At 44.6% G+C, this 12,115-nt stretch overlaps 1 protein-coding gene across 1 annotated transcript in view; it reads left to right on the top strand.

Moving 5' to 3' along the window:
• Nucleotides 1-6,659: 6,659 nt before the first annotated feature.
• MCF2 (MCF.2 cell line derived transforming sequence) overlaps nt 6,660-12,115 on the top strand; it is a 94,051-nt gene continuing 88,595 nt past the window's right edge. The window contains exon 1 of the mRNA XM_084790498.1: nt 6,660-7,133. Coding sequence (XP_084646624.1) covers nt 6,881-7,133 — 253 coding nt within the window. The 5' untranslated portion in view covers nt 6,660-6,880. The remainder of the gene's footprint in view (nt 7,134-12,115) is intronic.

Here is a 12,115-nt window from a genome sequence, read left to right on the forward strand (position 1 = left end):
AGGCAGAGACAGGAAGAACTGAGTTTGAGGCCAGCCTGGTCTACACAGTGAAACCCTGCCTCAAAACCCAAAACAGTCCCTCCACAAATATTCATAGAAGAAAAGACTCTCGGTCAATGCACCAACAAATAATAAAATATCTTGAAGTCATCCTTGATTTGAATTACAGGAGACATAAAGTGAATATAATTCCGTGTGATGGGGGCAGCATATGAGAGTAGGTGGTAGTGCCTTTTCAATAGAGTGATCAGGGAAGGTAGCCGAAGAAGTAGCATTTAAACAGAAACTCAGCACAGGAAGAAGCTGGCACATGGAGGCAGAGGGTCACGCCTCTGAGAAGGCAGCAGGACTAGGCTGCAGGGCTATCAAGGTCACTAGGGTCGCTGGAGCAAACTGCACAAAGGAGCTGTGGGAGAGATGTGTGGCACGATGAAAAGATCACTTATGCTGTTTGTGTTGGCCACCATTTGCCTTTGGTGTTTTGTGTTGGTCTTAGCTGTATCTGACAAACAAACAAACAAACAAACAACAAACAACCCCCCAAAACCAAGAATGTTATGTGTGTGTATACTTACACACACACACACATACACATCTATAATCTACTAATAAGAGGAGAGAGAGGAGAGAGAGGAGAGAGAGAGGAGAGAGAGAGAGAGAGAGAGAGAGAGAGAGAGAGAGAGAGAGAGAGAGAGAGAGAGAGAGAGAGAGAGAGAGATTGGTACTCTTCATGGTACTCTTCAAAGCAGAAGAGGCAGGAGTGGGAGACAAGAGGAATATTTTTAAGGATTTGCCTCAGTTAATGGGCTGCTTGAAGGGCAGATTTACCTCGGAACTTCTTCCTCAGGGAAACTTCAGTTTTGCTGTTAAGGCCTTACAGATGATTGAATGTGGCCACCCAGGCTTTCAAGGATTATCTTCTTCGCTTAAAGTCAACTGATTTGCAGATGTTAACCACAGTTGAGAAAAAACTCTCCATAGCGGTCAGATTAAGTGTTTGAATAACTATGGCCTAGCTGGGGGAAGCCAAGGAAAGTGATTTGCCTGTCTGTTCATATTTAAAAATGAGGCCCAGAACTGCTGACTGGGGGAACTCACAGGCAAGACTTCTCCACTACTGGCCTTTATTTTAGTGTTAGGAAGCTGATGTGGGGGAAATCCCTGGATGGCAAGAGACACCAACAAATACTAGAATTTCAGATGCCTCCCCTGGGAGCTCTTTAATCACCCTACCCCCACCCCCTGCGGAAGTCTCTGGTCTCTTGCAAGGGGAATGTGCTGCCTTCGCTCTGTAAGAAGTATGGCTGGGGAAGCAAAAGTCTTCCTCTGTGTTAGTAGTCAGTGATGCCATTATCTTTCGGTGGATGTCTCCTTCCTGCCCTCTCCTTGACTTCTGGAAGTCCAGGGTTGTTACAGGCTCACAGCAGGTCCCTTTGATCCATGTGCCTTTTCATGAGGCTTTCTCCCATTCCGCCCAAGCTGGAGCCTCCCACAGCGGCCTTTATTCCCTTGTGACTTTCCAAGAATTTTCCTTGTGGGTTTATGCATGTATGTATTTTTAAAACTTGTATGTATGTATGCCCATCTATGAAGGGACTTAAGTGCAGGTGCACAGGAAGGCTGGAGCATCAGATCACCCTGGAGCTGTAGTTACAGGTGGTTTTGAGCCACCCAGTTTGGATGCTGAGGACCAAATTCAAGTCCTTTGCAAGAGCAGTACCTGCTCTTAACTGCTGAGCCATCTCTCCAGCCCTGGGTTTAAAATTTTAAAAGAAGACAATGGAAATGCTATGTGTTTCCTTTGTGATTTCACACCATCTAGGCTAAGGGGTTTTTGTTGTTTGTTTTGTTTTGTTTTGTTTTTGTCTTGTCTTGTTTTGCTTTGCTTTGGTTTTGGTTTTGGTTTCTGGAGACAGAATTTCTCTGTGTAACCCTGTCTGTCCTGGATTCACTTTGTAGACCAGGGCTGTCCTGGAACTCAGAGATCTGCTTGCCTCTGCCTCTCTGAGTGCTGGGATTAAAGGCACGCACCACCATGCCTGGCCTTGGGCTAAGTTTTATACAGAAACACTTGGGGGAAAGGGGATGTCTTTCTTTGCACTCTGGAGAACCACCGTGAACTAGGAGGAATTTGCTACTGAGGTTGACATCAAGCCCCATGCTGAGGAAGTCAGATGAGTACACCTGGCCTCTGACTCCAGGCTTGCTCTCAATTTTTGGTAGCTGTGGTGAAATTCTCATTCATTCACAAAGTCATCTCAAGTCTTGCCAAATCAATGTTCTACTGAAACAAGATATGGTTATCATATTCCTGATATGACAGTGCACAGCTCCGGCTGGAGGAGGCTTAAATGAAACTGTTTTGTCCATCCGGTCTGAATAGTCTGTAGATAGGTAGGATGAATGAAAAACAAGGTTCTGGGTCAAAGGAACTATCATAGGGAAAGAGGAGTGGCTCCCAAGTAAAGAAATCAGAGCCAGGCAGGGTGGCTTCACCCTTGTCATTCCAGCATTCAGAATATTTAGGCAGAAAAATTACTGGGAAATGTGTTTCAGAATATTTTGGTATATCTACGCAAACACACACACATACACACATACACAAACACAAACACACACTACCTATGTATCCTTGGCTTGCCTAGGGTTGGCCTGCCTGGCCTGCCTTGGCCAGGATGTCCTTGAACTTATAGATACCAGCCTGCCTCTGCTTTCCCAGTGCTGGAGTGAAAAGCCTGCACCATGATGTTTAGCTGTGTGTGTGTGTGTGTTATGATAAATAACCTTTGTGATATGCATCATGATAGCACTTTCTTTAGATCTATCAACTGTACGGTTTTTTTTTCATTGCCAAGTAACAATAAAACCAGTATGGGGACACTGTTTTTCTTAGATCACACTGCTTAACCAATTCTAGTCTTGAGTTCTCATTCGCTCTAGTAACTAATTAGTTGAGCAGCATAGAATTCAGCAACTAAACTGTATTTTCACTTCACTGTTTGCACCTAAGTGCTTCATGACTAGTTCTAGCGAAAAACTGAGGGAGTAGGGAGTTATGATCTCAAACGATACTCTAGAGTCAACCTTTCCTCAAACAATAAACATCCATTTCAGATACATCCTCATCCTGGGAGCAAGTACTCGAAGCATTTTGTGAAAGGACTGCTGCTGTTTATAGAAGACATTTATTTGTTCCCTCCAAGTGGAAATTGTCTTAAAGCATGTGACCATAAGAACAGCAAGTTTTTTGAAGGACCCATTTCTTTTAAGGAACATGAGAAAAAAAAGAAACCATTGACCTATGTATGAAACAGTGCTTTCTACTGAAATAAAAGTTTTGGCTTTTAAGTGACAAAAGATGGAACTAAAAGACAAAACCAAATGCGAATATGTTTCTGAGAAGGAAATATTGTGTCTGTGTCTGAAAGCCTGGTTCATTCACTTCTTTGGGCATGTCTAGCACATGGTATCAAGGTGACTTCCCTGCACATAACAACTGTGCCCACCCCCCAACCAGGTTCTACAATTGTAGAATTAAATGAAGTTATATGTTGGCGTTAGTCATAGTGTAGTAGCTGGGAATCTTTTGATTGCAAATGATAGAATTCCAAATGGAAGTTGATTTAAACACAAAAGAAAATGTAGCAATCTACATAACTGAAAAACCTAGGAAAGAGGTGAATAATTTCTTCAGGCATGGCTGGACAGAAATGTTTAAATAATTTCATTAGGAATCAATTTCTTTCTCCATCTTAGCTCTGCTTTCATCTTCAGGTTTTCTTCTCAGGCAGGATATCTTTGCAGCCTCAGGCTTACTTTATAACCATTCTATAGAGGGAAAGTTTTACAACTGGTTCCAGAAAGTTATAGAATTGTATCTCATTGGCTTAAAACTATTCAGTGACCTAGGACGCAGACTATAATAATTTAGTAAGCCATGGCCACAGTCCCACCCTGAATCTAGAATTTGCTAGCAGTCTTGGCTGTATCACAGGTACCTAAAGTGGGACAAACGGGTTCTCTATAAGAACATTGTGGTATGAAGATGCTAAATAGACAAACAAAAGTGAATGATGTCCCCTACATCTATAGCAGAAAAGCCAGCTCAAAAATTTGATGTGGCTTTTAAAATTATTCAATTTTAATTACACAAAATTTAAAGTTGCTCTTATCTCTATTCTTTTTTTTTTAATTAATAGTTTTTTTTTTCAGATTACAACTCAGTGGTTATCCCATCACTTGTATCCACCCGTTCCTCCCTCCCTCCCGCTTTCACCCTATTCCCCTCCCCTAGGTCTAAGACAGAGGGGGACCTCCTCCCCAACCATATGGTCACAGCCTATCAAGTCTCCTCTTGGTAACCTACTTATTCTTTCCCTGAGTGCCACCAGGCCTCCCCACCAAGGGGAAGTGGTCAAATATGGGGCACCAGAGTTTATGTCAGAGTCAGTCCCCATTCTCCATACAACTGTGGATAATGTGCTGTCCATTGGGTAGATCTGAGTAGGGGGCCTAGGTTTACTGCATGCATTGTCTTTGGTTTGTTACAGTAGTTTGAGCAGACACCCTTGGGTCTAGATCCGCCAGACTTGATAGGCTTCTTGAAGGGTTCCAGGACCCTCTGGGTCCTTCCATTACCCCATTCTCCCATACCTCTCTCACCTGGAGTCCCAATAGGAAGTCCCAGCATCTATCCCAGTCCTCCGCTAAATAAAGACTATCAAAGGACATCCCTTTCTAAAATGAGTTTTCATTTGGTAACTCTGAGACTTTCTGAATTCTGTAGAACCTCTCCAAAGTCAAGGTAGGTAGTAAGGATATCTTTTTACTTTAATGTCTATTTACAAGTTCAGCATGTTGGAGTTGCTTTCTCAAAACTTGAATCTAGTTTACTATAATACGTAAAGTAAGATTTTCTTATTTTAATTTCCTCTGTCCTACCTAAAAGAAGTAATACTTATAGACTTGGCTGAATGATATAAACACTAAAGACAGAAATTTAGTAATCAATATTGCACTCCCACCTCACTGTTGCTGCCCAAACTTTCCATGGCCAATCCTAGGCTAACATGAGTCAGGAGTTACGATTTCAAATTGTATACTTGCCTGTTAGTGACTCTCCTCAGGTACAAATCGGTGGTTCCCCACACACAAAGTGCTTTTTAAAGTCTATTTGCCCTGCTTGGCCTGGTCAGAAATTTTTGAAAAGGATGATGGCTAAAGAAAAGAGTGATGCTTGCAGTTCTCATAAAGGTTGCCAGTATTAAAGTTGGGGCAAATCCTAGGACAGGAACACTGGATCACACTTCCAATGTTTCTAATTTGACACCCCTGGCTTCTCTTCAGTTGCCATAGCTTTTATTCTTATTTATTTATTTCATTTTGGTTTTTTTTTTTTTTTCAGGGCTGGGTTTCTCTGTGTAGCCCTGACTTTCCTAGACTCACTTTGTAGACCAGACTGGCCTCGAACTCACAGCAATCTGCCTGCCTCTGCCTCCCATTAATTACATTTCTCTCTTCTCTTTTATCCCCCCAGTTTCTCCCATCCACTCCTCCCTCCTGGCCTTCAAATTCATGGTGCTGTAACTTTAAGAGCTTCTCCTCATTCTTCCTACTGTAGCCCCTAAGCTTTTTTTTTTTTTTCTTTCTTTCTTGGAAACTTTGGGCTCAGAATAAGGAAAGAGCTGAGACCTCCTATCTTTTCCTACCTGGTTCTTCAAGAGGATACCTTCTTTTGCTGGTCCCTGTTTTTGTTTGTTTTGTTGTTATTGGTTTTAAATGCGTATGTGAGTGTTTTTGAGACAGAGTCTTTTGTAAATAGCCCCAGGCTGGCCTGGACTGGGCTATGTAGCTGCGGATAACTTTGATCCTCCAGAGCCCCCCATCTCCTCAAGGATGCAACCCCGGGGCTTGTGCATAGTAAGAAAGCACTCTATCTACCAACTGATCTGTATCTCCAGACCCTACTTTGGTTATTATTAGTTGTGTATAATGTATGTGCACAGCGCATGGAATGGTCAGGTTACGCTTTTAAGGAGTCAGTTCTTTTCTCTTACTTTTTATCTTAATGGTAAGGTTGGCCAAGCAAGTGCCAGGACCCTCAGAGTCATCTCACTGCTAGCCTATTTCTGTTTTCTTGTGTCCTTTCCAGAGCCAGTCAAACTACCCAAACCTATAAAAGATGGCAGCCCGGTGCCTCCCAGGACCCTAGCCCTTGGGAAACAAGGGTCGACAATTGAGTGAGTGCGCTTGAGCCCCTGCAGGCTGGTGAGGGGGCAGGGTCAGAGAAGGCCCATTCAGGCCCCGCCCTGTCCGACTATCGAGGACTGCTTTCTTGGCATCAACAAACTGCTCCTACAGTGTTATCTGCAGGTGCCTACACTGTTCATCTCTACTCCACCCAGGGAAGCAGGATACGAAGGAACTCTGGCTCCAGCTCCCACTGCCAGTACGAGGTCAGGCCGTCCCTCCCACCACGTGCGCCAGCCTTTCCTACTCAGTGGGCGTCTCTGCAGGGGCTGTCCCTTCTGATCCTGATGTCCTGCCCCTGTTCATCCTTCTGGAAACTAGGCGGAGACGTGGGTGTACACCCACGGGGAGTGGATTTGCTCTCAACTCTCAGTGGCTGAGGGCAGAAGCGCTCTGCTGCCAGAATCCCAAAGTCTCTCCAAGTTTTTGGGCTCCAGACGCGCTGCGCTCTCTGTTCTGGGGCTTGTTGGTTCCAGCTAGGGGGCTCTAGTCTTCTGAGCCGCAGAGCTGCGCTGGCTGCGACCCTTCCGGCCGGCCGCGTCTGTGCTGGAACAGGCGGGCTGCTTGAGGGCCAGAGTCCCGCAGGGGCCGGTTGAGGTTGGGGTCCCAAACCGGCGAGTCGGGCTTGAGGATGGCAGAAGCAGGGCCAGCCCGTGCGGAGTCCTCTCTATCTCCCGCTCTGGCCGTGGCCTCGCGGTGTCTGCGGTTCAGGAACTTGCCTAGGGCTATTGCCCAGGCTCCCCGGACCAGGAACTGCACTTTTGTGCCTTTCACGCAGGCGGTCCCAGTACAGGTGGACATGGCCATGGCTCTGCATCGCGTTAGGATCGCGGAGAAGTACGGGAAGAACTACCTCGGCTTGCTGCAGGCAGTCTTCCTTGCAGGTGAGTATTATTTCCCGGTGCACTCCCACCCGGTGGCCTGGGAAGCTGAGCTCTTTCTCCCCTCTTCCAGGATCCCTCCCCAGCCTGCTGGGGGTGGGGGGAGTTGGTGCACTTTGTCCTCCCCAGGCTCTGAGTGTTTTCCTGCTCTCCCCCCTACCTCTTATTTTCTTCCCTACATCACTCTCTAATCACCACCCCCTGCGGTGGTGCTCCTAGCTTGTAGGCTGTTTTCCTTGGTTCCCCTGGCCAGCTGCCGTGCTGAGGGTGTGTGTGTCTCTCAACTCCGCTCAAGTCCCGCGGGCGGACCTCCAGAAGTCCCACCAGGTAAGGTGATACCGTTTCATGCCCCCTACCCACTTTCCACTCACATAGGCGCCTTCCTGGTGAAGTTGGGAACACAAGGGACCTTCCTACTAGCCTCCCTGAGGGTGAGGATGCACTTCTCTTAAACACTCCCTGTAGTTTAAAAAGCGAGGTTTATTTACTTCTGTGGCCAGTTGTTGTTTGTTTCATTAACACGTGCTAGGACCAAGTCAAAAAGGCTCTCGGATTCTGAAAGTCGCGGGCCTGCTGTTGGAGGAGGAGTTTGTAGGCAACTACTGCCAAGGATTTGGACTTTTCCACCAGGACCGCCACATCTTTCCAGCTTGGTCTCATGAGTTTCCTGCCTCTCTGCGGCTCTTACTACAAAGGCAAAAAGCTCTTTTTTAGTTGTCTTGGAGGGACAAAACCAAAGCTAACAAATCTCTCACTGCTGCCACTGTATTTTGGTAAAGGCTTAAACGTGGTGCAAAGCAGGGGGTGGGGTGGCGGTGGGGGTGGGGTTGATGTTGAGCAAGTTGGAATTGCTGGGCTTGGTGTTATCACAGAGCATTCGGAGGGTCCAAGGACTTTAATGTTCCAATAGGACCACTGGGAGTCCAGGAATATCTGCCAGGTGCTGCAGCTGCTGCCCACGAATGCTCACCCAATGATGCTCCTTGTATTGGGAACTTGGGAATGAAAAACTAGACTTGGTGCACCTTTTCTTTTCTCAAATCTGGTAGCCACAGTGCGTGTTCCAAATTCCACTTCTTGTTCGAAGCTGACCACGAATTGGAAGGAGGTCGTGCCGTCTTTGATTAAACCACAGGAAGCTCAGGGCTCTATCTAAAGCTTGGTAACAAAGAACCCTTTGGTCTTGAGTATTTTGTTTGGAAGTGGTCAATGTTATTTTCTGCATGTAATAATAAATCATTAAGGGAAGTGTGGCAGTGGGGCACACACTCCTTCAGGGTTTAAGAGCAATCTAAATGGATTTGGGAGGCCACAAAAGAAACCAATGGGAAACCTGTGCACAGGCTGTGTGCAGTGAGAGCTAAAAACGAACGTCATAGAAAAAAACACTTACAAATGAAATAGAGGCTTGCTTTGTAGCTTAGCATGGCCTCGAAATAATCCTCAGTGCGGGATTAGGACACTCCCATGTGTACCCACTCCTAACACACCCACATGCACGTCTGTGCGCGTGCGCGCACACACACACACGTATAGATATGAGAGAAAGAGGTACTGGTGATTGATCCCCCAGGGCCTGTGGATGCATGATGCTAGGCAAATGCTTTACTTCTTTTCTTTCTTTCTTTCTTTCTTTCTTTCTTTCTTTCTTTCTTTCTTTCTTTCTTTCTTTCTTTCTTTTTTGTTTTTCGAGACAGGGTTTTTCTGTGTAGCCTTGGCTGTCCTGGACTTGCTTGGTAGACCAGGCTGACCTTGAACTCACAGTGATCTGCCTGTCTCTGCCTCAAGTGCTGGGATTAAATGCAATGCTTTACTTCTGAGCTACAATCCTAGTGGACAAATACCCATTTCATCACACACACACACACACACACACACACAGAGAGAGAGAGAGAGAGAGAGAGAGAGAGAGAGAAGAAATACAAGGAGATGTATCTATTGCCAGGCATTTCTCTTTGTTCTAGGTTATTTTTCTTGATCCTTGGAAGTTTCTAAAAGCCCAGGTTGTTTTTACGCTGCCATTCCCCAGTCTCTCTGGCATTGCAACACATCCACACATTCTAGCACTTAAATGATACCACTCACTGTGCTGTGCTTTAGTGGGGGTGGGGGTGGGGGTGGAGGTGGGGATGGGGGTGGGGGTAGGGATGCAGTAGGGGGTGGAGGGACTGGCAGCTCTTACTTGTCTTTCAGTGTTTTCAGCAGTTAGCTGCCCATGAAGATAAGTACATCTGTGGCTGGAGCACACACTCTAGGATATTATAACTTTATTATTTTTTGTTTTTGATATAGGTATTTTTAAAATTGCCCAGGTTGCTTTTGAACTTCTGGCTTAAATGATCTGCTTCAACCTCCAGAGTACCTGAAACTGCAGATTTGTAATACCATGTACAGCTTGTATTATAATTTTATTTTTTTCAAAATTATACTTTTTTGTCTTTTGTGTGTGTATGTGTGGGATCATGTGCCTTAGCACATATGTGGAAGGTAAAGGGTAATTTACAAGAATCTGTTCTTTCCTTCTGCCATGTGGCTGGCTACTCAGGTAGCCAGGCTTGCCATCATGCACTCTTACCTGATGAGCCATCTCACTCCTTTGGCTTTTTGACAGATCCCAAGGCTGATCTCAAATTCTGGATCGTCCTGCCTCCACTTTCTAAGTGTTCGGGTTAAGGTGTGTACTATCCCACATAGCTTATAACTTTAAATGCAAAAAAGATATTATATACTTAAACTATTGACATATCTACAAGTGTGCTCAGAAAACTTTTTGTTGCCACGAAGAACCTTTTGAAAGATCACTTATTACATGGTTATGTGTGTGCACAGGTTCTCTTGTGAGGCAGCCCAGAGATGACTGATAGAGTTTTGTTTCTGGAGTGGGAAGGTCTCAAGATAAGAGGGATGTACAAGGCATGAGGAGTTAATTAAACAGTTTCCAAGTGGCCAAGGCATGGGAATGGAGTGTGGCAGAGTCAGAGAAGGTGTTCTAGACTTAGAAAATAACATGGACAAAAACAAAGCAGAAAGGGAGACTATAGTTTGTTTACAGAATTATACATGATTTTAAAAATGACTAGAGCAGGTTGGTATGGTGGCACATGTCTTTAGTCTCAGCGATAGGAAGGCACAGGCACATGGATCTCTGTAAGTCTGAGGCTATCTTGGTCTACAAAGTTTGAGGCTGCCTGCTCTACAATGCTAGTTCCAGGACAGCCATGGTTACACAGAGAAACCCTGTCTTGAAAAACCAAGGGGGCCAGACGGTGGTGGCACCTTGGAAGACAGAGAGATGGATCCCTGAGTTCAAGGCCAGCCTGGTCTACAGAGCAAGTTCCAGGACAGCCAGGGCTACACAGAGAAACCTTATCTCAAGATCTCAAGAGAGAGAGAGAGAGAGAGAGAGAGAGAGAGAGAGAGAGAGAGAGAGAGAGAGAGAGAGACTGGGAATGGAAGCCAGGTGTGGTACTGGGAAGGAACAAGCAGGGAGATCTCTGAGAGTTTGAGACAGATAGAAAAAGACTAAACAAAGCGAAGACTCGGAGTGGAAGAGGAAGGGCAAGTTGGGGTGCCAGGTGTTTTATCATTTAATTTCAGTGTTTAGAGTGGAGCCCAGAGCCTCACACATGCTAAGTACATGCTACCTACAGCTGAGATCATATGCCAGACCATGGAGTTCAGTACGGAGTGTGGGATTTTTGAGGAACATTCAGGTGGAAATGATTAAGAGGCCCAGATCTGGGAAGAAGTAGGGAGAAGTAAACCTAATCTTTTCCTGTCTTCTCTTAACTGAAGTTCATTAATTAAATCTACTTTTCTATGGGCTATCTTGAAAGCTCGGCCTGAATAATAAACAGCAACATGTTTATTACAACCTTTTCTCTTGAGCTTGCTTTTATGGTTTTCCCTTCTCATATGCTACCTTATCTAATTATGGAGAGGAAAAATATTTTACACTCAGTGAAGAATATAAACTATTAATCTAACAGTACCTCACCCAACTAAGATTTTAAGAGCTGTGGAAACCTGTTCATGTACAGTTTTCTTTCAACTGCAATTTGACATCATTAAGTTTTAGTTCAAGTAACGTATACATGGCAACATTTATTTGTATATCTCGCACAATGTTGTAAAATGTATTCTAAGGATAATGGGTGTTTTATGAGGCTAAATATTTTGTTTTTTGAAACCAGCCTCATGTAGCCCAGGCTGCCCTGAAAAGTTCTATGTAGTTGAGGATGACCCTGAATTCATAATCTTCTTACCCTCGCTTTCCCATTGCTGGGAATACATGTATAAGCCACCATTGCTGTTTTTAATGTGGTGCTATGGACCAAACCCAGGCTTTCATGCATGCTAGGCAAGTGCTTTGCCAACTGCACTACATCCTTACCTCTAAATCACTTTGTTGAATATTTCCCACTACATCCTCACCTCTAGACCACTTTGTTGAATGTTTCCCATGCCAAACTTCTCTGAGAAACCAAGCAGTCTCTGGGAAACCAAGACTCAGCACTGACTGGCTTATTTTTCTTCTCAAAATTCTAACCATTTTTCAAAATGAATACTCACCTTCCAGACTCCTGAACCTGGAAATAATTGCATCCTTTTCTGATGACTCAAGACTGTCTTTAGGACAGCATCAGTTACTTTAATATGATGTATACAGTGCTCGGGAGTTCCACTGGAGGCTCTTTGCCTCTATAGCAAATGGGTACAGATCTCTCTGCCTTTTAATTTATAATGTCTGCTTTGTTTAATCTTTTCATATATCCTTTCTCTCTGTTAACTGTCACTTCTTGCTCCTGTGAGGTTTTTTTTTTTTTACTGTCATTTACTGTCTCTTGCTCCCGGCCCCATCCTTCACTGTTCATTTTGATATACTGTAAACAATGGAACATTGTAACCAAAATCTGCAAAATTACCTGAAAAATAGAAATAATTAGTCTGGGATGTCTTCCTTTTTATTAATGCATGTGAATTGT

Source organism: Acomys minous (genome assembly GCF_964271855.1).
Source record: "Acomys minous genome assembly, chromosome: 7".
NCBI lineage: Eukaryota > Metazoa > Chordata > Mammalia > Rodentia > Muridae > Acomys > Acomys minous.